Raw genomic sequence first — 25,841 nt, forward strand, 5'->3', positions numbered from 1 at the left:
TCTCACCTTTGATGGGCATTTCACACACTTTGTCTTATGTGATCCTCACAACAGCCCTGGGAGCCTCTGTTAATGTCCCACTTTTCGGATAAGAACACTGAGTGTCCACAGTGATGTGACAAGTCACCAGCTGTTCAATGACAGGGACAGGATTCCCACCCAGGCCTGCTTGGCTCCAAAGCAGGGGATTTTCCTGGGCCCCCATCAATGCAGACATGAAAGAACCAACATTTACAGGCTCTATCAAACACACGCTTCAGGGCCACAGATGGAACCCTCCAGGAAAGGCCCTGGATGAAAAGTGGGGAAACTGAGGCTCAAACTGTGGCCTGCTCACTTCCTAGATGTGTGTCTTGGGCACTCTCAGCCTCGGTTTTCTCATCTGTAAAGTAGGAGTGAGGGTCCTACCTGTGGGGATAGCATGAGGGTTAGAATGGGACTTGTGTGCCTGGCACGCCGTGCACCATCAAAAAACGTGGGTTCAGGCAGGCTCTGAGGTTGGACTTTGAGTTCTCTGCTGGCTCCTTTCCTGGAGCTCTCCTGGTTCCTAATGCTTTGTGAATTCATCCATCCTTCCCTCCATCCATCCATCCACTTACCTATCCATCCACCCATCCATCTACCCTTCCACCCACCCATCTATCCTCCCATCTATCCATCTACCCATCCATATATCCACCCACCCATCCCTCTGTCCATTCATCCATCCCTCTGTCCACCTATCCATCCACCCATCCACCCATCCACCTCCCTGTCCATCTACCCATCCAACTATCCAATCATTCTCTTGCTAATTTACAACATGAACCTAGAACTGCTTTGTGCAGACACTGGCAAAGAGGAAGACTGTCACTGACACTGAAGGCCCTTCCAGCCCAGTGAGAAGGGCCAGAGGTTGAGGGATGATGGGTGGTTGGGGCCAGAACTGAGGTCTGGTGGAAAGAGTCCTGAGGGAAAGCTGGGGAGAGAGCACGCACCCTGGGGGAGTCAAGGAGGACTTCAGGAGCGGGGTGCTGAGCTATCAGCAGCCTCAGCAGAGAAGGAAGGATACTCTGGGCAGAGGCAGGGCACATGCAGAGAGGAGGCGGTACAGATGAGCCTGGTTTACTTGAGAAAGAACTCAGCCTGGCTGGACCCCAAGTTCAGCGCTAAGGTGGGTGTTTCAGGAGGGAGCAGGGAGAAGACTCAGCCTTAAAAGAGGCAGGGCCAGACTCAGAGAAGCTTTGAATTCCAGGCCAAGAAAGTTGAACTCGATCCCACAGGCAGTTAGGAGCCACCAAAGGTTCTTGAGCTGAGGCGTGGCAGGAAAATTCATATATTAGAAAGCACCTTCCAGGGAGTTCCTGTTGTAGCTCAGCAGGTTACAAACCCAACTAGTATCCATGAGGATGCAGATTCAACCCCTGGCCTTGGGATGCGGATTCAACCCCTGGCCTTGGGATGCGGATTCAACCCCTGGCCTTGCTCAGTGGGTCAAGGACCCAGCATTGCTGTGAGCTGTGGTGTAGGTCGCAGGATCTGGCGTTGCTGTGACTGGGATGTAGGCCAGCAGCTGCAGCTCCGATTCAACCCCTAGCCTGGGGAAATTCCATATGCTGCAGGTGTGACCCTAAAAAATAAAAAAAAATTAAAAAAAAAAAAAACCCAGGAGCTCCCTAGATTTCCTGACACCAAACATTCAAACTCCCAGACACCCAAAAGGCCCTCCTCCTCCAAGATGGAGACTGTGTCCCCTCCAGCTGGCTGTCCAGCCCAGACCTGCTCTGACCAGGCCCTCCCACTCACCGCCTCAATCCAAGGGGAGAGGCAAGGGCAGCTTTCATCTCTTTATCTATCTGTATCTACTTCTTGATTTCTCTCTAGGTCTATCACCCCCTTCCCTTCACACCTGATTCATATTTATTTATATTCAAGTCTCTCTCACCTTCTAACAAACAAAAAATAAACCTGAACTTATTTCCCCACCAGCTATCTCCCTCTCTTTCCCCTCACGGCCCAAATTCCTAAACCAGTCATCCACACTGACTGTCACCCACACACACACTCCTGTGCCTGCCTCAGTCTCCATGCAGCCTCTGTGACACTGCCCTTGTCAAGGCCACACTGACCTCCATGTCGGTTCAGCCAGGAGCCACCTCCGGCCTGCAGCCACCGCCTCCTGACTGGCTTCTTCCCACCCTCAGCCCTATCCACACCCACTTGGCGGCCCAAATCTGCTCATGTCCCTCCCCTGCTCACACCCTGCATAGCAACTGTCACACTCAGATAACATCCCAACCCCCTGGCATGGCCCCTGCTGCCCCCAAACCACTTACTGGATGGATGGATGAATAGATGAGTATAGATGGTGGATAGATGGATGATAGATAGACCAATGATACATGGATGGTGGATGGATGGATAAATAGATGGATGGATGAATAGATGAGGATAGATGGTGAATGGGTGAATGATGGATGGATGGATGGACAGATGAGGATAGATGGTAGGTGGATGGATGGATGGATGGATGGATGGATGGATGGATAGATGAGCATGTCAAGAACAACAGAGCTGGTTCAAACTACACCTGCCCCAAATTACACCAAACTGTCCCTGCCTGACCAGCAGGTCTTCACCCCACAGGACGATGGAACCTCACCCAGGATGAAGCTTGACTGTTCTGGGGACTTGACCTGCCTTTTTGGTTGCTCCTCTGAGCTACACCTCTTGTGTGGTGGGTCTCTTGGTTTCAGTCTACAGTTAAGGATATGGGGGCGCCAAGAGGCTGCGTCAGTGCCCAGCAGGTGGCTGAACTGGCCCAGAGCAGTGAATGTGAGATGGGCCCCCCTCATGGGGCTATGCCAAGAACTGGGAGACAAGCTCTCCAGAAGCTGAGAGACACAGGTCACCTGACCCAGAATAAGCTCCTGATGATACAGTGATACTAATACTACTGCTAATGCCACCACTGCCACCACGGCTCTGGGCCAGCCCTCCCCTTCCTCACCCTGTCTAAACCCCGTTAGACCAGCTGCCACTACTCACCCCACGTTACAGAGGATGAAACAGGCTCACGAGGTGCAGGTCCCCCTCCGGATCCAGGGGAGGCCCCAGAGCTCACTCACGGGCCCCCTCAGTGTCTCCCGAGCTCCGGCAGCTTCTCTGACCCCCCTGCGCGTTTGCCGCCTCCACCCACCACTTACACAACATTGATTTTGATTCAATCAGTCCCTTTAAATGGACTTGAAATGGCCTCCTTCTTTCAATTTGCCTCACCCTGAGCAATAACATCCGTGAAATCAGGGGGTTAATGCCTTAATTGCTTAGGATTTTTCTCTGATACCATTTTAAATAAACACATGACTGGTAAAATATAAAATATGAGTGTTTGTCCATGTACCACCCGTAGTCACCTCTCAGACCCCCTCACCCTGGGAGACTCCAGAGCTGCTGCTGGAGGGGCAGGGAGGCGGGGGCAGGGGGGTAGAGGAAATGGCATCTGAGTGAGTGGACACAGCCTGGCCTCTCCCAATCCAGCGCAGCCTGGGGCAGTTTCTTTTTCCTCCTCCCCACCCGCATCTGCTGGCACAGGGAAATACCATGGCAGCTGGAGGGGGCCCAGCTCATCACAGGCTCCAGGAGGGAAGACCTCCCCTGGGGGGTAAGGGACCAAAAGTCTGTGATGTCCCCATGGGAATGCCAATGGCATTGCTGACAACGTCCCCTCCCCCAGTCGTGGCTCCTGGAAGAAGCCCCAGCTTGGGGCAAAATTCCTGGCTCTGCACTAGAGACAGAAGTGAGGCTGGGAGGGACTGCTGGCCCCGGGCCACGGGCTCCTGCCAGGAATGAAAGCGGGAAACTGCAAGGGAAAATCTGATACTAAGAAAAGGGAAAAATCCTTCCCCAGTGTGGCCACACGCCCAGGCAGCAGCTGTGCCAACCATGGCAGCCAGGGCGGAGGGAGGCGGTGGGCACAGAGGCCTCCAGGTGGGAGTGAGGCTGCAGGACCCGGCAAGGAGTCCAGAAGGGGATGTGGCCATGCGGGACAGGGCCCAGACACAGAATCAGTGGGGCCGGGACCCCAACCTGTGAAGGGGTTTCCTCCTGGAGGAAGGAAGACAGCGACCACGTGGGGCAGACAAGCCTGGGTTCAAATCCCAGAGCCTCTACTTGCCTCTGCAAGTCCCTTCTGCTCTCTGAGCCTCACTTTACCCAACCTGTGCAATGGGGAGAGTCCTAGCTCCCCAAATGGTTCAGAGGAATAAACGAGGTTAGACTCTTAGCACAAGGCTTAGCTCGGAGTGGGCACGGATATGTTAGTTGTTCACAGGTCTATATTTATAAATTACTACATATATATAAAGATTACTATAATATAAATTATTATTTATATATAACTACTATGTATAAATTACTATTTTTATATAAATACTATTTATAATTACTATTTATATATACATTACTATTTATATACATAAATTACTATTTATATAATAATATGTTTATATTTTATCTTAATATTTATTATTTGCATGATTATAGTATTTCTTCTTTTAATTTATATGTCATAAAGTAGAACATCTATTAAGCACAAGTTTAAGTATAATCATCTACTCTTTATACTTTAATATACCATAAATCACTTTTTTTTTTCTTTTGGCCACAACATGCAGCAGTTTGATGTGAGATCTCAGTTTCCAGACCAGGGACTGAACCTGAGCTGCCGGTGGAAGTGCTGAATTTTTAGACCAGCAGGGAACGCGGTATAAATTACTTTTTTTACTACCACTAAGAAGCGAGGGAACCGAGGGAGCTAGGATGTTCTGTGCGGCCCAGATGCCCTCATGCTTCCCACATTCACTCTGTCTGCGTGTCCATCAAGGCCCGGGAAGCAGAGCTGAGCTTGTTCTGGGGCACATCTGAGCAGAGTCACACCCACTCGGGCCAAATGTGTTGGAGCTGTTAGGGTGCTACAGTTCCAGGTTCAGTCCCAGGGTTGACGTCCCCTCTACATGCCTGGCACAGCCCAAGATGCCACCCATGAAATGAGGGTCCAGGCAGTAGAGGACTTGCCACGGTCACACGGGGCCTTTGGGTGGAGATCTACTCCCAGGATCCAGGCACAGGCAGGGTGGCCAGTGTCTAGACCATCCCTGCGCACTCCACACACCCCGTCCCTGAGCAGGGCAGCCCTCACACTTTATAAAAAGTGGGGACAGACAGAAAGGAGCCACTTCAGGCCCTGGAACCTGAGGGGCCCTGGGAGGGGACAGGTCCTGACAGGTTAGCAGGTTTTCCATGCGGAGGAAAGGATAGTAGTTTATCTCAGGAGCTGCGGCTCCTCCTTGGAGCCCCGGGGGGAGACCCAGGACTGAGACGCGGCTCCTGGACCTGAATCCCACAGAGATGCAGCTCCCATCTCGAGCCCCTTGGACTCTCGCCCCTCGCTCAGCACTTACACACCGTCTCCTTTCAGTCTCCACGCCCAGCCAGGTGGGAACTGTTCTCCCCATTTCCCAGATGAGAAAACTGAGACCTAAAGGGGCAGTCACGGGCCTGACGCCACACAGCACATCGGGGACAGCAAGGGGACTCCCCCAGGTCCTTGGATGGTGGGGGCATCTGGGGACTCCCCAGTCACCTCTACTTCTTGGTCTCTTGCACACGGAGGCTGAAGTTATTTTGAAGTTGAAGACACTGCTACCCTGATCTGGGAAAAGAAGACTTGACCCCTGCCCACTGCAACAGGAGAGGGAAGGCGAACAGGAAGGTGCCTCCTGGGGGCGCTCTTACTTCACACCCCACCCTTCCCCAACCTTCAGGTCTGAGCTGCCACCTACGGTCCAGCAAAGCCTCTGGACAGGCCCTGGGAGACCAGAGGTGCCTCCAGCCCAGGCCCTTCACAGGGCATCTCGGAGCCAGCGGTAAGAGCAGGACAGTAACAACCATCTCAGAGAGACGCACACCCACAGGGGGCCCTGGAGAGGGGCCAATGACCTCCTTGGGAGCCTCTGTGTGCAGGAGGGAGGGGGCAATTTAAAGAGATTGGATTAGATGCTACTGAGTGTGACAAGTGACAGAACTATCCCAGCTCCCAGTAAGGATTCCTGAACCCCACCCCCCCAGCCAGCCTGGCCACCCCATTCCTGGGCTGATGGTGCCATCGTGTGGCCAGATCCCTCCATAGCAGCCCCAGGTCTGCGATTCCAGCCCCTCTAAAATCACTTAACTCCAGGGTCCAAGGCAGTCCTTGAGATCTTCTTGCCAAGGGTCAGGGGTCCATTTCACAGGCAGGGAAACTGGGTCACCCAGGCAGCAGCAAAGGGTGAGGGAGAACAGCAGACAATTTATCGCACAACATGCTTGGGCAGCAACTAGATCCTACTGCACCTAGAATGTTCAACTACTTTGAAGGTTATCTTAGAGGTAATAGGGAGCCATAGAAGGTTCTTAGGCAGGGGTGTGACCTGATCAGATGTGCACTGTAGAACCGACATGTTGGTATCAGTGTACAGAATGGCAAAGAACAAGGCAGGACAACCAGTTGAACTTCTATGCTCCCACTCTGTGGAGAAAGGACTAGGAACCCCCTTTCATCCTAGTGGGTCTGAGCCTCAGAGATGGAAGGTTCTGGAAAAAGTCCTAACTTTAGAGCCAGAGATTCAAAGGCTCAAATCCCAACCATGCTGCTTATCGGCTGGGTGATACTCTGTTTCCCTGTTTGTGAAAACAATGTATTTAAAATATCACTAAGAAGTTTGAATTTGAGGCATTCCCATGTGGCTGAATGTGTTAACATACTGTCCGTGGGGATGTGGGTTCAATCCCTGGCCTCATTCAGTGGGTTAAGGATCCAGCATTGCTGAAGCCGCGGCAGAGCCCACAGATGCAGCTCAGATCCAGCATTGCTGTGGCTGTGGCGTAAGCTGGCAGCTGCAGTTCCAATTTGACCCCTAGCCCGGGAACTTCCATATGCTGCAGGTGCAGCTGTGAAAAGAAAAAGAAGAAGAAAGAAGTTTGAATTAGAAATTGCATGTGGAATTGCATGTGGGTTACGGATCCGGTATTGCCATGAACCATGGCGTGAGTCGCAGACGTGGCTCGGATCCCGAGTTGCTGTGGCTCTGGTGTAGGCCAGTGGCTACAACTCTGATTCAACCCCTAGCCTGGGAATCTCCATGTGCCGCAGGAGTGGCCCTAGAAAAGGAAAAACGACCAAAAAAAAAAGAGAGAGAGAGAGAATGTGTATTACCAAGCACCTAGTGGATGATTCAAAAAAGGTAACTCAAGGAGTTCCCACTGTGGCTCAGCAGTAATGAACCCAGGTAGTATTCATGAGAATGTGGGTTTGATTCCCAGCCTTGCTTGTGGGTTCAGGATCCGGCATTGCTATGAGCTGTGGTGTAGGTCATAGACGCAGCTGAGATTTGGCATTGCTGTGGCTGTGGCGTAGGCCTGCAGGTGCAGCTCCGATTAGACCCCTAGCCTGGAAACCTCCATGTGCCCTGAGTCTGACCCTAAAGAAAAAGTAACTCAATAGGTGCCCTAAATCTGATTCGGACCCCAAATATGCGAAGGTTGCCATGCCCCTGAGAACAGCGCTGTCCCTTCCCCAGGTCTACCGATCCAATGGTGGTGAGCCCCTCCTCCCCTCCCCGCTGGCCCCCACCAGCAGTGGCTCTAAAGGGCAGGGGTCCCACATTCAGGTAGCCGGAGACTCCTCCTGTTTGAACTGGCTTCACGTCTTAAGCCAACGGGGTGCTGGGACTTCCCCACGCCCCTGCCGTTTTTCACAGCGCACTGGTTCAGGAGCAAATCGTGTAATTAAAAGAGGAGAAAAATGCAAAACAATCCCCTGAGCGGACTTTGCCATCTTCCCTCCCTTGTAAATCCGTTAATGAACTGTAATTACAAAGACAAACCCCTTACTGAAACCTAGTAAGCAATTCACTGTGGGGCCTAGAGACTCCCATTGTCATCCAAGACCAGAGGAAGGAAAGGGGGGGGGGAATTCTAATTAGTTTAGTCCCGTTTAATCTACACAAAAATCAAAATATATAGATATACATACACGTGTGCGTGTGTGTGTGTGTGTGTGTGTGTGTGTGTGTGTTACAAACTAATTCGCCGTCTGCCAAAAGACTGCAGCTGCCCTGGGGAGATGCTGGTTTTCCTTCTTTCGGGGACTTGTTTATAACCTTCTGTTAATCAAGCTGAAAGCAGGGAGAGACATGGGAATTACATGGAGAGGGTGGACGGCTTGGGGGCCTGAGTAGCTGTGGAGAGAAGTGAGATGAGCCAGCAGCAGAGTGTGGGTTTCAAAGATCCCAGGATGCCAGCTCCCCCGCCTTCCCCGGAGCCTGAGGACATGGTCCTTTAAGAACTGCTTCCCACCCCCGCTTCAGGGAAGAAGGCTGGGATCCACCGGAGTTGTTCCTGCGGGGCTTCCTCTCCATCCCTGCCCCCACCCACCCATTCGGAACTTGCATTGGTTCTGCCGGCGCTGCTCCCAGGCCCCTGCATCTATAGGGGCCTCCTTGAAGAACCACGGCTAGGGAATCCCACATGGCTGATATTCCACCCTTGGTCCAGGAACAGGTAGAGCCCCAGGCCTAGCCAGTCACAGCCTTGCATCCCCTTGGCTACAATGATCAATCAAGGGTGAGCGCAGGACCCAATCAGAGCCAAGGGGACTGAATTATGCGAATGTCCATACACTTGGAGGTGGCAGGGTGGGGCCTTCTAGGGGAGCGGGCCTGCCTGGGACCGAGGCCCTATCATGGTGAAGACCAGAGTCAAAAGTGGAGAGAGAGTCGGAGTCCAGCCCCCTGCCCCAGCACCTTTGGGCGCCGGATCCCATCGGCTCCCTTCTTGGGCTTAAGCTGATTGATGTGGAGTTTCTGTCACTTGCAACCAGGGCCTGAGGTCCAGACTTTGGGCGATTGATCTCGATGCTTCTCCCACCACTGCATCTTACTCTCCCCCTGCCATGGAATTCCTCGGGCAGGAATGTTGGGCCAGGAAGCAGCCCTCCCCCTGCAGGATGGCTGCGTCCTGGGCACACACCCTTCTCCATTTATTGCTTTTGTGGAAAATCCTGAGGCCCAGCCCCGGAGGTTGAGATCCCCAACCCACCGCAGCTCAGCCTGGACTGGGGCCTGTGCCAGGCCTGACTGGGCAGGAGGCCCGACCACAGCCTCGGGCCCACGAGTTCCAGCCTCTGAGCTGTGGCCTCTCCCAGCCTTTGCTCCGAGGGCCCTTCCCTCGCTCTGGGCTCTGATTATTCCCGGGGGGGGGGGGGGGGCGCTGCTCGGACCCCAGCCTGCTCGGCCAGGCCCTTAATCCCTGCCGAGTCCCCACAATGCCCCTCCTTATCGTCCAGCCCTGCCCCTCTGTCCTCTGAGGTCCAACTTTGGGCTCCTCCAGGACCCAGGTCCACCGTCTGCCAAACTGGGAGCCTGCTGACAGCCTGGGGGAATGACAGGGGAAGAGAGGGGCCACTGGGGTCTGCTGAGCACCCACTGTGCGCCCAGAGCTTGACTTCCTTTATCACAGGCAGCAGAGCTAAGTACAGGCTATTCTTGAGAAAGCCCTTAGCATTGCGTAAACTGAGGAATCAGATCCCCCAGTGACTCCAGCAATCCCATCACCTGAAACATGCATGTCAGTTAAGGCTACCTCCTGGGGTCACTGGCAGGATCCATCAGGGCCCTCAGTGCCACCCTCGGGAGGAGTTTCTCAGCTCTCCCTGTAAGTAAGGATCTGAGCTGACCCAGGTCTCACTGCCTCATCCAGACACACGGTTCAGCTGCCTGCACCTGACCCAGCAGGGCCAGCCTCAAAGTCACGCCCCGTCCCCGGTGTGTATGATATGGTCCCTGCCCATCCCAGCTGAGGCCTCTTCACAGCCCACATCACACCCATCTGAGGGTGTGTGGAAGAAATGTGAGGTCCACTGGTAACTGGAGAATCTGGCCCCATCCTCTCCTTAATTAAATCCTTTCCATCACTTCACACCACACCCCAAAGGGAGCCCCTTCCCAGTCTAGTCTTGGGCTTCCTCCCTGCTGCTGGCTGCTCCCCACCACGTAGAGCTGCACCCATGTGCCTTCCTGCCTCAGGACCCTTGCACATGCTGCTCCCTCCACTTGACATGCTCTTCTCCACCCCGCCTGCAACCCCCTAACTCTTAAACCACTTTTGGATCCATGCTTAGGTCCACCTCTTCCCAGATACAGCCCCACCCCTGCATGGCTTGAGTAGACCCCGCTGCAACCCCTGCAGCAAGCCCTTGATCAAAGCCACTTTCACATATTGACATCTGGGCAAGTTGTTCTGGCTTGTATGTGAATTAAGTTGAATTTCATGCTAACTCGAACAATCTACTTGTGGTTTATCAAACATACACTGCAGATCTGCTCTAATTATTAAAGAAAAAGGGCATTGACCAGAAGTAAAGAGCGCGCATGTTAAAAGTGAAGAGTAAATGCCTCCCTTCCTGGCGTCCCGGTCCTGGTCCTCTTTCCTTCGAGGGAAAGACTCCTCTCCAGGTGCCAAGGTCATACTGACTTACTGGGTACATGCTCATCTGGTGGGTTGGTTTTTTCTTTTGGTGGTGGTGGTGGGGGGACTTGAAGGAATGTATCCCAACCTGTTGAAGGGTCTTTATTCTGGAAAAACATAAACCTATGCGGAAACCCTACTTCTCAAAGCAGTTCCTCAGACTTACCTGAGAGGCTGTCTCCTGGGTATAGTCCTCAGTTTGGCTCAAACAAAACGCTTTTCTATTCCTATTAGAGATCATTTATTGATTATGTTCGTTGATACCCTAATTCCTCTGTCCTGTATCCCAGTGGGGCTCTCGGTGCAACCTTCTGTCTGATGTCTGTCTGTCCCACCAGACTGATCACCGGGAGACTAAAGACAAGCAGGCATTTTCCATTGTGTCGCTGGCGCCTAGCGTGTGCTTTGGTCTTTGGTGATGCTTCATCAATGTGGAAGGAAGGAAAGAAAATAGGGAGGGAGGGATAAGACTCGAACTGTCCCTGGAGCCTGCAGCCTGACTCACAGTTCCTCCCCTCCCACCTCTAGCCACGTGTCCCTTTTCTGATCCCCCTCCCTCCCCACACACCCTCAATGTCCTATTTCCAGATTGCCCCTGCAGGGCTTTCTCCTGCAGGCCCAGCCCTCTTGTTCCCTGCAAATCCTCTGCTGCCTCCTCAAAGGAGCCCTGCAGGGCTGGCCACACCCATGCCAAACCCTCTGTCTGTCTGGGCGCCCTCACTTGACTACAGCCAGAAGGGTGCCCTTGCCCTATTTACTGCTGAGGAAGCCCAGTTCAGAGGGGGAAGGAGTTTGCCCAAGGCAAGGGGCCCTGGGGGACTCCTGCCAGGGCAGTATGACTCCAAAGACAGGGCTGCTCACCCCTCTCCCATCACCGCCCTGTGAGACATTTCCCAGAAACTCTAGGCCCAGTGCTTGATCTCTGGCACCATCTTTGTTTCTTTGACCTCATTAAAGTAGCGTTGATGGCGTTCCCGTTGTGGCTTGCTGTAAGGAATCCGACCAATACCCATGAGGACACGGGTTCAATCCCTGGCTTCGCTCAGTGGGTGAAGGATCTGGCTTTGCTCTGGCTTTGGCATAGGCTGGCAGCTGTAGCTCCGATTCAACCCCTAGCCTGGGAGCTTCCATATGCCACAGGTGCAGCCCCCAAAAAAGTCTTTGGCTTCTTTGGGGATTTCTCCTTATTCCTGGATCATCTCTCCATTTAACAGATGAAGAGCTAAGGCCCACCAGGTTCTCACAGAAAGAATTAAGTGAGGCTGGGGGGTCAGGCCATGGAAACAAGGACTTCTGTACATTTTGTGCTCCCCGCTATCCTTAGTGCCCAGGAGCGGGCCTGGCCTTGGTGCACTGCAAACGTTTGCCGCAGGCTGAGTGATGAGCTGGTTGCTGTCCCAGCCTCACCTCCCGAGCCTGGCACTCAGGCTGGTACCACACAAAGCAGAGGGAAGGCTGTCCCCATCCCAGCCTCCTGGTGGGGCCGGGGGTGGACACCTGTTCACATAACACAGGCGGCTCCTCCCTGTCGAGGAGCAGGAGGCTTGCAGAGAGCTGTGTGCACATATCTAGGGTGGCCTTCCAGCAGGTAACAGATGCCCCAGGTGGCCACAGCCTCTCAAGGGACACCAGAACCAGATGGGAACAAGGGAGGTGTTGAGGAACTGACAGGTGTGGGTGTGTCCCTGAGACCAGGAAACCACCCTCCAGATGGCACCAGTGACGCCAGCTCCACTCTGGATGCAAAGTGTGGGTGGGCACCGTTTTGGGCGCTTCTCACCCGTTCCTCATTCACACCCTGCCACCCCCATGGGGCGGGGCCGATAGTTCTTTTCCACCAAAGTAGCCTGTGGGACTCAGGTGAAAGGCCCTGCCACGTTACCTGGCAGCTAAGGAAGGAGCTAGAAGCCAGGATGGCCCGGTCACTTTCCAGAACTGAAAACTGACACCAAGGCCACCACGTAGGTAGGAGGACATGGAGGTGAGAGGACAGCTAAGTTGGGGCTTTTGCATTGCCTGAAACAGAAACCGACTGCATTTAAGTTTGCTGAGCTTTCCTGGGTGTCTCATGTGTGGTCGGGCAGGGAGTGGAGCCAGGCCCAAGCCGGGAGACCAGTGAATGACCCCACATGATAGATTAAAAATGGCCCCAAATTCCTTATCACTCTGCCCCCATAGATGAGAGGTGAAGTTTATCTCCCCATCCCTTGAATTTGAGCTGCCCATCCCTCTCCCAGACCTCTTGGTTGCTTGCTTGTGGGTCAGCAGCCTCAGCCCCACCCCTCAACACACAGCCACAGCCCTTGCCTCAGGGACAGCACAGGAAAGTCCTGGACCCCCCAAGTTACCCCCGACCCTGTCCCAGGCCCCTCCGGAGTCTCAATCCCTCACCTCCCACACGGGGAGCTAGGGCGATTTTCTGGAGCCATTCTTGTTTAATGGAGCATTTTTAGTGGAAAATTTAGATTCACACTTGGGAGCATGTAAAAGGCTTTTACAAGAAGCTCAGACCTGGCACTCCCCGGTGGCTTAGGGGGTTTAGGATCTGGTGGCTGTGGCTTGGATCGCTACTGTGATGCAGGTGCAGTCCCTGGCCCTAGAACTTCTGTATGCTCTGCGTGTGGGAAAAAAAAAAAAAAAAAAAAAAAAAAAAAAAGGAGCTCAAACCATTCTGAAAGATCTTCCTTAGAGGTAGTTCCAAGAGGTAAGGTGGAACACCACCAACGCCACCAGCCACACCCAACACAACCTCACAACAACTTCGAAGTCACACAACCACTGGAGTCGGGGACCAGCCACCACCATGCATAGCTCTCACCCAGCTCTTTCTCTATGCGGGGCCCTGGATGAGGGGTTTTTCTGTTGCCTGAAGAGGCTCCTTGTCACAGTCCCCGTGGCAAATGCTCATCCCGCACTTCCGGTCTTCTGAGATTATTCCCACCCCCCTCCACCCCAAACAGGGGCCTGTGTGGCAGCTCTACGTGGATGCAGGGAAACCCCGCCTCCTGGACTCAGCTGATTGGACAGTGGGGAGGGGCACATGACCCACGTTGGCCAATCAGGATCTCTATTCTGGGAATGTGGATGTGGGGACCCTAGTTACCTGGCTGGGATACTGGAGCTGGGACCCTGCTCTTCACCAACCTCACACATGCACGCACGCACACACTCATCCCCAGGGCTCCTGGTACAACCTAATCCCCGCCCCCCAGTTTTTGGCCGCACCCTCAGCATAGGGAAGTTCCCAGACCAGGGATTGAACACGTGCCACAGCAGTGACAATGCTGTATTCTTAACCTCTAGGCCACAAGTGAACTCTGAAACCCTCTTTTCCTTCAGCTGGGGTGAAGGTGACAGGGCACCCTACTCAACTGAAGTCCCTTAAGAGATGGGACTGTGTCTGTCTCATAGGCCACCTTCTCTCCACTGCCTGACACAGGACACGGGCTCTGTGTGTTGTCTACATGAATGAATGAATGATGGATGAATGGTCCCATCTGGCACCATCGCCCTTATTCTCCGATGCCTTTTTCTTTTGATGTCTCATAGTCCTGGATGTAAGCCCTATCTCTCCAACTGATCCACTGCCAAACAAATCATCTCTTCCCTCAGACTTTCCCATCTATGAAATGGGGGTGAGTCAAGCCTGTTCTGGGTAAGGCTGCTGGGAGGGTGAAATGAGACCTCATCAATGAATTTGTAAGTGAAAAGGCAGGACAAACATGAACCAGATTGGGAGCAGTGGCTGTCATTCGTGTTGCCACCCTGAAATCGTCCCCATCTCTCGCCATCCTCCTGATCCCCAAATAACCACGCTGCCTCTGGCCCCATTCAGTGCTTAAGTTAAATCACATTTACTGGTTTTTCAAGAGGGAATAGAGAAATCAGAAAAGAGGTTCACAGCACTTGCCATCAGGAAAGGGTGAACTAAAAAAATAGGAATATATTAAGCTTTTGATTAAAAAAAAAAGCAAACGCAGTTCCTCCCACACTCACCCCTGTGTTCTCACTCATGCTCCCAGACACACACCGCCCTCAGTCACACACACACGCGCTCCCAAACATGCACACTCAAACACACTCCCCCCAGGCTCGCAGAGCAGCAGTGGGAGAGGGAGGGGGGCCCCCTGGCATCCCAGGGCCCCGCCCCTCCCAAGCCTCCCTCGCTGAAATGGCAAAACTAGACTAAACCCAGGCTCTAGGGGACACACGCAGGACTCTGTGAGCTGCATTTGGGACAAGGAGATGGAGAGGCCATGGGGGACAGGTGGCCTTAGACGATTCTGTTCTCCAGGATGGCCAGGCGCTTACTCACAGCTTCCAGTGGACTGGGAGTTAAGAAAAGATGCAGGTTGACCAGAGCAGGGCAGTGATGGGGGAGCCACCTGCACTTGGGACCCCCCTTCCAGGACCTTCTCTCACCACCACCCCCCCATAGTGTGTGTCCTCCCCAGTGTCAACACTTAGACATCCACAACCCTTGAAATCGTGCTTTCCAGAAACAAGCAGGCTGTTACGGTGAGTCCGGAAAGCCCAGCCCTGTCAGTTGTGGGTTTAGGCTCCTGGGTCTGCACCTAGTCCCACCTGAGCCAGGGGAGCTGCGCGGGTCCAGCCCCACCTGAGTGGAGACTGGTGGTAGTCAGGTCACGAGAGCCTGGGAAATGGGGGTCTGTGGCATCGTGTGTGTGTGTGTGTGTGTGTGTGTGTGCGTGTGTGTGGTGTCTAGGTCTTGGCTTCTGCCTCAGTTTCTCTGTTTACCCTCTAGGAGCCTCTGCTTTGGAGTCAGTACCAAAGCTGGTCCAGCCTATCCGGCCAGCATCCAGCCATCCTCAGCAGGAGGCAGGTAAGAGGGAGCCTGCCCCGATCCCACCACACGAGGGGACACAGCGCTCGCCTCTCCCTGCAGGGCCCCCCTCACCCTGCCCCCTGCCCCACAGAGGCCTCTGGGAAAGGATATGCTTCCTGGTCAGGGCCTGCAACAGACCCTCCACTTTGCTCTGAAATTTCACGATGGACTCACAGGCGCACGGGTCTTCCTCTGGGGTGGGTGGAAGGTGGAAAAGAGAAAGTACATGGTGAGTGGTTACCTGCTGGGGAGGCTGGGCCAGGACTGGGCTGTCTTGGGGGAAGGTGGGGGGCTTAGGGGATGTGAGAAGGCAGAGAGACATGTGGCGTTCTTGAGACAGAGCTCTCGGGAGCTGCAGAAGGAGCCATGTCTTCCCAGTCTCTCGAAGCCCTGATAAAAACTCCAACAAGAGCGTCCTCACGCTGGTCACCTACTACGCGCAGGAGACTGTTGTCAGGGGGCCTCTGTGTCTCCTTAGTGACTCCCCACCTCAATTCTTTAAGGTTGAAATCATTAATCCCATTGTACAAACCAAGAACTCGAGAAGCGAAACGACTGGCCCATAGCCCACAGCTAGTGAGCGTCAAAGCAAACGCGCAAACCCAGACATGTATCCGGCTCTGGAATCCATCCTCTTTCCCATTAGGAACCAGGGGAGGTAGCAGGGTTCAAATCCTGCCTCCTCCAGTTATTAAGTTGTTTCACCCCTTTGGCCTGGGTTGTCCCGTCTGTAAGATGGGGATAACAGAATTCCTACCAACTAGGATTAAATGACGTCCTGTTTGGAGAGTGCTGCGAACAGTGGCACTTGTGTAAGAGCGTTCAATGAATGTTTGCTGGTTGTAAAAGTCAGACTGGCCAGCCTCCTCCGGATCCTGCCAACTTGGGGTGCCACCTCAGCTCCCATCTCCCCCACCCACATCCAGTCCAGGAGGACTCACTCACACACCCCTACCCAGAGCTCTACCTGCCCCTGCCATCAACACCCTTTCTTTTTTTTTTTTTTTTTTTTTTTTTTTTGTCTTTTTGCTATTTCTTTGGGCCACTCCTGCGGCATATGGAGGTTCCCAGGCTAGGGGTTGAATCGGAGCTGGAGACACCGGCCTATGCCAGAGCCACAGCAACGCGGGATCCAAGCCGTGTCTGCGACCTACACCACAGCTCACGGCAACGCTGGATCGTTAACCCACTGAGCAAGGGCAGGGATCGAACCCACAACCTCATGGTTCCTAGTAGGATTTGTTAACCACTGCGCCACGACAGGAACTACCAACACCCTTTTTAACCTCACTCACCCACACAGATTTTCTTCTGCAACTTCTTGCCAATCTGGTTGATGGTCTTGTAGTCAGCCGTGTAAAAATAGTGCTCTGCCACGGGCTCCGAGGCAATTTCCCTCAGCTCATCCTCCACGGCGTTGCCCACACCCACAGCAAACATCTTAAAGCCTGCCAAGAGGAACAAGATGAGTAATGGTGGCCATGGATGGGAACAGGCAACTGGGCTGAGCCTGGGGTAGAGGGATGGCCCAGGTCATCAATATCAGGCACCCCCTGGTGTCAGATGCTGGAATTGCAAGCACTATTCCTGGGACAAAGACATTGAGGAAATGAACATGTGCTGAGGCTCTCCTGCATGTCAGACATGTATTGTCTCCTACTACTGGGAACTCTGTAATCTCATGTAACCCTCATTACCATTCATCTGGTGGTTATTATTATTCTCATTTAATAGGTGATGAAAACCAAGACTCAGGCTTGTCCTAAAGTTGCCTGCCCACAGTTGGTGGGTTCTTGGAAACATTCAACTGGAAAAGTTCCAAGTCCCACCTATCAAAGGACCGTCAAAACAAGTCACTTACTTTTCTGGGGCCTCAGTTTCCTCATCCATGTAAGAAAGAGTTGGACAAACCAATCTCTCCTAATTCACACTGAACTTGGGTTAGGGCACTAATCAGAGCAGGCACTAAGGAGTTCCCGTCATGGCTCAGTGGAAACGAATCTGACTAGCATCCATGAGGACACAGGTTCGATCCCTGGCCTCACTCAGAGGGTCAAGGACCTGATATGGCTGTGAGCTGTAGTGTAGGTCTCAGACACAGCCCGGATCTGACATCGCTATAGCTGTGGCTACAGCTCTAATTTGACCCCTAGCCTGGGAACCTCCATGTGCCATGGGAAGCCGCCCTAAAAAGCGAAAAAAAAAAAAAAAAAAGAACAAACACTAAGCTAAACTATAGCCGAGCTGTTCGGTATGTACCCCTGACCATGAGTGGTGTTCGGGGTCCAGGCGGCACCTACCAAGGTCCTTGGCTTTCTTGGCAGCATCATTAATGTAGTCCTGGCTCCGGCCATCAGTGAAGACAACGCCCACCTTCTGGGCACCAGGCCTAGCCCCGCTGGACACAGTGAAGGAATTATCGATGAGGTACTTGAGGGCAGCCCCGGTCATGGTCCCCTTCTCCATGTAGGACATGTTCCGCACAGCGGCCTTGATGTCCTTCTTGGTGTGGAAGCGGCCCAGCGGGAACTCCTGGCGCACCGAGCTTGAGTACTGCACCAGCCCCACCTGGGCCAGCTTGTCCGACACATCCAACGTGTCCACGATCTGGTTGATGAACTTCTTCACCAGCTCAAAGTTCTCTGGCCGCACACTCTTGGATCCATCAATGAGGAAGACCAGGTCAGTAGCCAAACTGCCACCGCCACCACTGCAGACTGGGGAGGGTAGGAAGGTGGGGAGACGACTCTTAAGGATATAGTCCTTCCTCCCAACCCCTGGCTGGGTTCCCACCCAAGAAGTGTACAGAGGGTCATTCCTTTTGGTCCTCAGAATCCCTTCTGGGAAGCCGAAGTTCCTGGCCCCATTTTACAGCATTGGAACCCAACGTTCTCAAAACTGTTCAATCACACAGCTCAGAAGCAGGGGCATCAAGATTTGAACTCAAGACTATGTGACTCCTTCCCCCATACTAAACCTACCCCCCACTGGGACAGAAAGAATAGCAGTGAGAAGAGAACGTTCTGCTGCCACCAAATGCTAGAAGGCATCCACCGCCTTTGCAGACGGGTCCAGAGGCAAAGGGCAGGGAGGCTCAGGTGGGCTTCCTGGGGAGGGATCAAGGCCACATCCCCTCCCCCGCGCCCCTCCCCGGGCTTGCCTGCGTCCAGCCCACTGACCATTGCAGGTCTTGCCATCACTGTTCAGGGTGAACCCCTCACGGCAGGCGCAGGTGTAGGAGCCCGGGGAGCTGAGGCACACCTGCTCACAGTCGTGGTCCCCCGTGGCACACAGATCTGACACCACTGTGGGGATAAGAGGAGACTCAGCATCTCACGGTCACGGGGCTTTGGACATCACAACCAGGGTGGACCCTCACATGCTCCAGGGAAACTGAGGCCCCCAACTAGGTCCCAGACCCTCAGCCCAGAACCAGAATCACCAAGGCAATATTGCTGATAATACACTAAAACTTCCTTCTAAAAAGGTATCGGCCACACGGGTGGGGAACTTTCAGACCTTTTATTCCCTGCTGGATTCCAAGTGTCCAAAACAACGCATGCAGCAATGAGCACAGCACATGAAAGACGCTCGACAAATACTTGTTAAATATCACGTATGGAGCGTTGGACCCGCGCATGATTTCCTTGAATTCTCACTATGAGATTTATGCTCTTCCGAGACCCATTTCACAAACGGGAGAACGTCCTTGCCCTGCCCCCGCCCCCACCGGAGATCCTGTGTCTTCCAACCCATCCCCTCCAAAGACCCCCCCAAAGCCCCACCTCTCGTCTGCAAAAAACTCCTGAACTTTCTCCTGCCCAAGGCCCAGGCTCCTCGGATTCTCCCACGTCGCAGAAGACTCTAGCACCCCAACCCACTCCCCACCCGCAACCAAGTAGCACAGGCTGTTTTTAGACCCCTCTTTAATCCCTGCAAGGACTCTACCACATAAAGGGCTCTAGGGGTCGCCTCTCCCCACGTCCCTCAACCCCGGGCTGGGGACAGCCCCCAGATGTGACCTGCCTCCTCCCCGCCCCAGGCACTGGTTCCAGCCTCGCCTCCGACACACTTAGGCCTTGCCCCCAGCCCTGGCTCCGCCCCCGATGTCGGCTCCATCTCAGCGCCCCCCCCCCCGCCCCGCCCAGGCCCCGCCCCCACGCTCCCCGTCTCCGCTCCGCGGCAGATCCTGGCTCCGCCCACACACCCGTACCCGCTCCCCCCAGGCCCTCCCTTCCCCACCGCCATCCCCAGCCTCGTCCATTCCCGCCCCACGCACAGCAGAAGGCCTCCTGGAACTTCTTGGACAGCTTCTCGATGACGCTGTAGCTCTCCACGTAGTCGACGTGCTCGTCCTGCGGCTCGCTAGCGATCTGCTGCAGCGTGGCCTTGTCCACGCGGCCCACGCCGATGGCGAACAGCTCAATGCCGCTGGCCCGGGCCCGTGCAGACACGTCCCTCACGCTGTCCTGGGGTCTCCCGTCCGTCACCACGATGACCACCTGAGACACACACGCGGGATGCCTGTGAGGCTCTGGCCTCCCTACCAGCGCTGGGCAGGCCGTTTGGCCCTCCAGTCCTCCCCAGGACGGTTGGCAGAAGAGGAGATTGGCCCAGAGGGGAGGAGGGACTAGTCTGGGTCACAGGGCTAGCCGGTGGCAGGTGGACCTGACTCACCGCCAGGTTTTTGGACCAGGGAAAAAACCTGGATAGTGGAAGAGGAGACCGGTTTCCCCTCACTGAGAGAAGTGGCTGAGGTGTCCTCCTATTTGATTTCGGCCTCTGGGTGTCTCCTCCATCGGGCAGGCAACTCTGTGACTGCCTGGCGACGAGGGCTGTCTCTACCCCATACCTGGTCAGACTGGGGCCTCCGACTGCAAGGCCAAACCTGTGTGCCCAACACCGTGCAGTTCTACGCTTTGGCCACCAGAGGGAGGCAGAGGCTAACAAATAGCTATTCCTCCTGCCTGCCCATCTTCCCTTGTGCGCCCCTAGAGAGAAACCCATTCTGATATTCATGCTTAAGGAATGAAAAAAGATGCCGCCTTTTCCCCCTCTGTTCCCCAAGATACTACTTCCCCTTTCCTAAAAGGAAAACGCTTCCCCTCCCATAATGCTCCTGTGTGCTGTACCCTGGAAAGGGCAGCAGGAGGAGACCCTGGCTCTGAGCCCTGCCCTCGGACCTCGTGACTGAGCGTGCCCTGAAGTGGGGTCCTCACAGCTCTGCTGGAGCCTAGGACTTGGCACCCAGCCCCCTTGGCTGCTGTTCTCCTTCTGACCCGAGTCTGCTTTCTCATTCCTGGTTCCCCACCCCTGGCCCGGTGCCCGACCCCCTGTTCTGGTAACCTGACAGGCCTGGGTCAGAAATGCCACTCCTTAAGTCACAGCTCACCTTCCTGAGCCATTCCTTCATCTGGAGACAGGGGTTGTGGTGAGGCCCATGTGAAGTGGTTCGTGGGAAGAGGTGGGAAGGGACGGCATGAATTAATTTTTTTTTTTTTTTTTTTGGCTTTTTGGCTTTTTGGGGCCACACCTGCAGCATATGGAGCTTCCCAGGCTAGGGATTGAATAGGCGCTACAGCTGCCAGCCTACACCACAGCCACAGCCACATGAGATCCGAGCTGTGTCTGCGACCTACACCACAGCTCACAGCAGCGCAGGATCCTTAACCCACTGAGCAAGGCCAGCGATCAAACCCGCATCCTCATGAGTCTTAGTCAGGTTCATTACCACTGAACCACAACAGGAACTCCCGGGCCAGCATTATTTTTAGTATCATTAGCTCAGGCCCCCTGGGGAGCAATCTTGCCAAATGTCTTCCCTGCCAGAGGCCCAGGCGCCCGTCACTGAAAACCTAGCTGTGACTATTCACGGCCACATGCTGCCACAGTCCCTTGAGTCCCTACCTTACTGATGTCGGGGGACCTGGGGCGACCACCCTCGGCATCACTTAAGGCCTTCGTGATGGCGAAGTGGATGGCCAGACCCGTCATGGTGCCCGTGGACAGCGGCTGGATGCGGCGCACCGCCTGCAGCAGCGCAGCCTTGGAGCTGTGTGCCCTCAGCGGGAACTCCTGCTTCACGGAGCTGGCGTAGTTGACCAGGCCCACGCGGGTGGCATTGGGCCCCACATCCAGCGACTCGATGACCTGGGACAGGAACACCTTCACCTTCTCAAACTCCACGGGCCGCACGCTGCGTGAGCTGTCCACCACGAACACCAGGTCCGTGGGCCGGGTCCGGCAGAGGGGCCCTGGGAGGGGGCAGAGACCAGGAGGCTGGACCAGAGACACTCTGGCAAAGGAGCTGAGCACCAGAAGCTGCTTAGTTCTGGACCCAAGGCCTCGGGCAGAGCAGCCCAGGGGGAGCCAGGCTGGCTGGGTCCTAGGACACTGGAGCCAGCGACTTGCCAGAGGCCCCCAACTCGGCCCGTGGGAAAGACAGGGGTTGAATGGCATCTACTCCTCTCTGAGCCTCAGTTTCCTGTCTGGACAATAAGCAGGTGGTCCCTTCCTCACGGGCTTTGTTTTTGTTTTGCTATTTTAAGGGCCACACCCATGGCACATGGAGGTTCCCAGGCTAGGGGTCCAATCAGAGCTACAACTGCCAGCCTACGCCACAGCTCACAGCAATGCTGGATCCTTAACCCACTGAGCGAGGCCAGGGATCAAACCCACAACCTCATGGTTCCTAGTCAGATTCATTTCCGCTGTGCTACACCAAGAACTCCTCACAGGATCTTTGGAGACAAGCAGTAGTACACAGGGGTGCCAGCACAGGGCTGGGCACACAGGGTGTTGAGCACAAAGCACAAAGTAGCCTCCATAGCTCAGGTTGCAGCCCAGGTGGCCGCCATGAACAAGGGGCAGCTCTTTCCCCGGGTGGGCAGGAGGGCATGGAAGGTGGCCCCACACAGTGCTCACAACAGGTGGCCTTCAAAGGCCTGCACAGCGCTCATTAATATGGCCTCTTTCATCTGAACATCAAAGCCAATCAGCAGAATGGACTCCGTTTGCCTTAACTCAGCAGAACCTGCCAGCCGGTGTCCAAGAAGAGAAAAAAAGGTGGGAGTTCTTAGTGGCCACCTTGGCAGCCTGACCAAGACACACCCGAGGAGCAATGTCTCTGCAGGCAGCCTGGGCAGCAGCACCACCCACTAGGCAGTACACGGAGCTGGAGTGCACAGACAGGGGTCCAAGTCCCGGCCCAGCTGCTCCGTGGCCCTGGGCAGCTCACTGCACCTTTGAAGCATCCCTTTTCTCATCTATCCAGAGGGGAGAATAGGCTTCATGCTTGATGTTGTCACAAGCCTGGACCTGCAGTCAGGCAGGACTCAGGACAAAAGGCCACCCTCTCTGTCCCACGCTGAGTCTGAACACCTCACATGCAGTGATGTAGGAAGAATGGAGAAAGGCCAGGTGTCCTGGACCCCCCCAGCCACCCAGCCACGGTGTCCTAAGCATCCAAGTTTCTCAAGGGACCTCAGAAATCGCTTTGCAGCTGGCTTCCTGCTTCCCACTAACTGAGGCGACAGATGGGTACACTGAGGCCCAGAGAGGGGGAGGAAATTGGCCACACACGGAGCAGAGACTTGTGAGGCTCTGAGATTTTTCCCTCTGTGTATCTTACACAGCATCTCCCCTCTTACACAGCAGCTCTTACAATTTCCCCAGGAGGAATTAGGCATTCCAGGATTCAGCACCCAAGGCCAAAGCTCTGGGGGTGGTACAGCTGATAGGGAGCCCCATCCAGAATATGCTGGAAGGGCTGGAGAAAGGGGGACTGTTATCCTGCCACCCCCCACCCCCCACCCCAGATCTGCAGTCATCAGAGAGCTCAGCCCTGCGCCTGGTGCGGGCTATCTGGAAAGCTTCTGCCCTCAGTGACCCAGAAGACCGAGGTCCCTGCCATGTGCAGGGTCCCTGCAGGCAGCCAGGGAGCTGGGAAGCCCAGAGAGAGGCCCCGAGAGGCCCATTCACGCCCCCTCCCTGGACAGAACTGACAGGACCACCCGGCCCTTGGCCATGTCACCCTCTCTGTCTGCTCTTGGGCCAGCCTCCGGGCCACCCCAGCCACCCTGCCCCTCTCCCCATCCTGGACCCCACTTAGCCTCTGTCTGTCCTAGTGCCCGGGGTCCCCCCATCTCCCAAGAACCCCCTCACCTCTGGACAGGGGGGCGAGACCAAGTGTGTGGGGGGCCTGGAGCAGCAGCAGCAAGCCACAGAGCACAGGGCTGGGGCCACAGGTCACCCTCATGGTTCTGGTGGCGTGGGCAGCAGCGGCGCGGTTGCGGGGCCAGCAGCGGCGCGGTTGCGGGGCCAGCGGGGCCCAGGTCTTATCAAGCTCACTGCCCGCCCAGCCTCCCAGCCCGGAGGCCCCCTCGAGGGGCGGGGCTGGGCTGAATGGAGGTGTGTGTGCGGGAGCCGCCTGGCCTGGGCTCCGGGGGCCCCTCTGACCACAAGGGCTCCTTTGCCTGCAGAAGCTACTGCTGGAATCCAGGAAATCTCAGGTGGGCGGAGGGTGGCTCCTCCAGGGCTGGGAGGCTGCACCGGCCCAAAGCTGCCACTCCAAGCCCAGGCAAAGCTGAGAGCAACAGCCTGGCGCCCCAGCCCTGCCCCACTCCCTCATCCCACACCTGCCCCCGTCTCCCACCTACGCTTCCAACCCGTTTCCTCATTGAACATACCTCCCCAGGTCCAGCCCAGGCTGTCTGCTGCCTCTCCGCATACACCCTGCTCTCCAGCTGCGCCTGGATCCTCAAAGTCCTCCTTAAGTCTTTGTACACACACGACTCTGCCCGGAATGCCCTTTCCTCCCACTCACTCTCTGCCTAAGCATCTTTCAAGGCATATGGAGATACAGGAGCCCTCAGTATGTGCAGGCAGCAGGGAAGGATGTTGAGAGCACAGACCTAGGAGCCAGATGACCTGGGTTTGCTCCACACTACCTGTGTGACTGCGGGCAGGTGGCTTCACCTCTCTGTGCCGTGGATTCCTCATCTGGAAAATGGGGCTGCTAGCGACACCTACCTGGCAGGGCTGATCGGAGGAGCAGACTGCTGGGATCGGTCTCATTTAATTTTCTTGACAACCCTGTCGGGCAACCAGTATTATTACCCCCATTTCCCAGATGAGGGATGGAATAGCAGAGTTTCAAAGTAACTTGTCTCAAGTCACAGAGCTGATTGGAATCCCCTGGTGGCTCTTCAGGTAAGGATCTGGCGTTGTCACTGCTGTAGCTTGGGTTTGATCCCTGGCCCAAGAACTTCCGCATGCCACAGGAGTGGCCAAAAATAAAGTCATAGGGTTAAGAAGTGTCAATGCCAGGAAAGGGCCCAGGCCGGTGCTCTCACCGCCCTGCTGGCACAGGGGAAGCTTGTGGAGGGGACTTCCCCATGCCCATCTCCCCCCAAACTCCCCTGGGTTAGGACCCTCCACGCTGCTGCTTCTGTGCATTGTCTGTCCCACTCACAAGGGGATAAGCTTCTTCTTCTTCTTTTTCTTTTTGGCTATTTTAGGGCCGCACCCATGGCATATGGATGTTCCCAGGCTAGGGGTCAAATCAGAGCTGCAGTTGCTGGCCTAGACCACAGCCACAGTAACGTCCAGATCCAAGCTGCATCTGTGACCTACACCACAGATCACGGCAACGCTGGATCCTTAACCCACTGAGCATCCTCATGGTTCTCAGTCAGGTTCATTAACCACTGAGCCACAAAGGGAACTCCCAGGATAAGCCTCTGATTGATTCTTCTCTGCATCTGGGCCCAGCCCAGGAGCTGCCCAGAGGAGGCCAAAATAAAGGTTTGTAAGTAAAGAAATATTAACCAGGAATGGTTTCCACCCTTGCATCTTGGTCCAGTGGGGGGTGGCATAGAGTAGAACGAGTGTGGTCTTGGTCAAGGGAGGGACCCACCTGCAAATTCACTTCCTAGAGTGACCTAGTGTGACCTAGAGCTGGTGACTTGGCCTCTCTGAGCCTCAGCTTGTCGTCATGCAAGGTGACAAGGCAATGGTAGCTCTTGGCTTGCCTGCCTCCCTGGGACCACGTGCGGAAGCGATGAGACGACGGAGGTGGAGATGCAGGCTGAAAGTTTATCCTCTTTCTGGGGGTAAATCCACTGATACTTAAGACCTGTGTGCGTCACTTGACATAAGCTATACCCCAATAAAAGGAAATGTAGACTTTTATTTTTTAAAAAAGTGATTGCTGGGCACAGCTGATCAGCCAACGTTGTCACAAGTCTTCATCACAATTATGGCCATCGCAGTCCCTTCCACACGTGACACCCACTCACTCTACCACTCTGTCTCCTTTCTTCCCTCAACAGTCCTGTGAGGTCGACAGATCCCGCCATATTAGCCCATTTGTCAGATGAGGAAACTGAGGATCAGAGAGGTTCATGACTTGCCTAAAGCCACCCAGCCAGTTTAGGGGCGGAGCCAAGCT

General features: G+C 54.8%; 1 protein-coding gene across 1 annotated transcript; it reads right to left on the bottom strand.

Annotated features, from left to right (window-relative positions):
* On the bottom strand, positions 14,376-23,829 carry MATN1 (matrilin 1, cartilage matrix protein). The gene is made up of 8 exons (XM_021095733.1): positions 23,555-23,829; positions 21,299-21,645; positions 19,671-19,893; positions 18,571-18,696; positions 17,692-18,108; positions 16,687-16,839; positions 15,503-15,583; positions 14,376-14,868 (listed from the first exon to the last, which is right to left on the bottom strand). Exons 1-8 carry the CDS (start codon positions 23,646-23,648, stop codon positions 14,819-14,821), a joined length of 1,491 nt encoding a protein of 496 aa, XP_020951392.1. The 5' UTR covers positions 23,649-23,829; the 3' UTR covers positions 14,376-14,818.

Source organism: Sus scrofa, chromosome 6 (genome assembly GCF_000003025.6).
Source record: "Sus scrofa isolate TJ Tabasco breed Duroc chromosome 6, Sscrofa11.1, whole genome shotgun sequence".
NCBI classification, from domain to species: Eukaryota; Metazoa; Chordata; class Mammalia; order Artiodactyla; family Suidae; genus Sus; species Sus scrofa.

Coding starts and splice junctions, on each gene's coding strand:
- MATN1 (XM_021095733.1), bottom strand. CDS start 23,648: ATGAGGGTGACCTGTGGCCCCAGCCCTGTGCTCTGTGGCTTGCTGCTG. Junction 19,894..21,298: donor GGTCCCCCGACATCAGTAAG/GTAGGGACTCAA, acceptor TGTGTGTCTCAG/GTGGTCATCGTGGTGACGGA. Junction 18,109..18,570: donor TGATGGCAAGACCTGCAATG/GTCAGTGGGCTG, acceptor TACCCTCCCCAG/TCTGCAGTGGTGGCGGTGGC.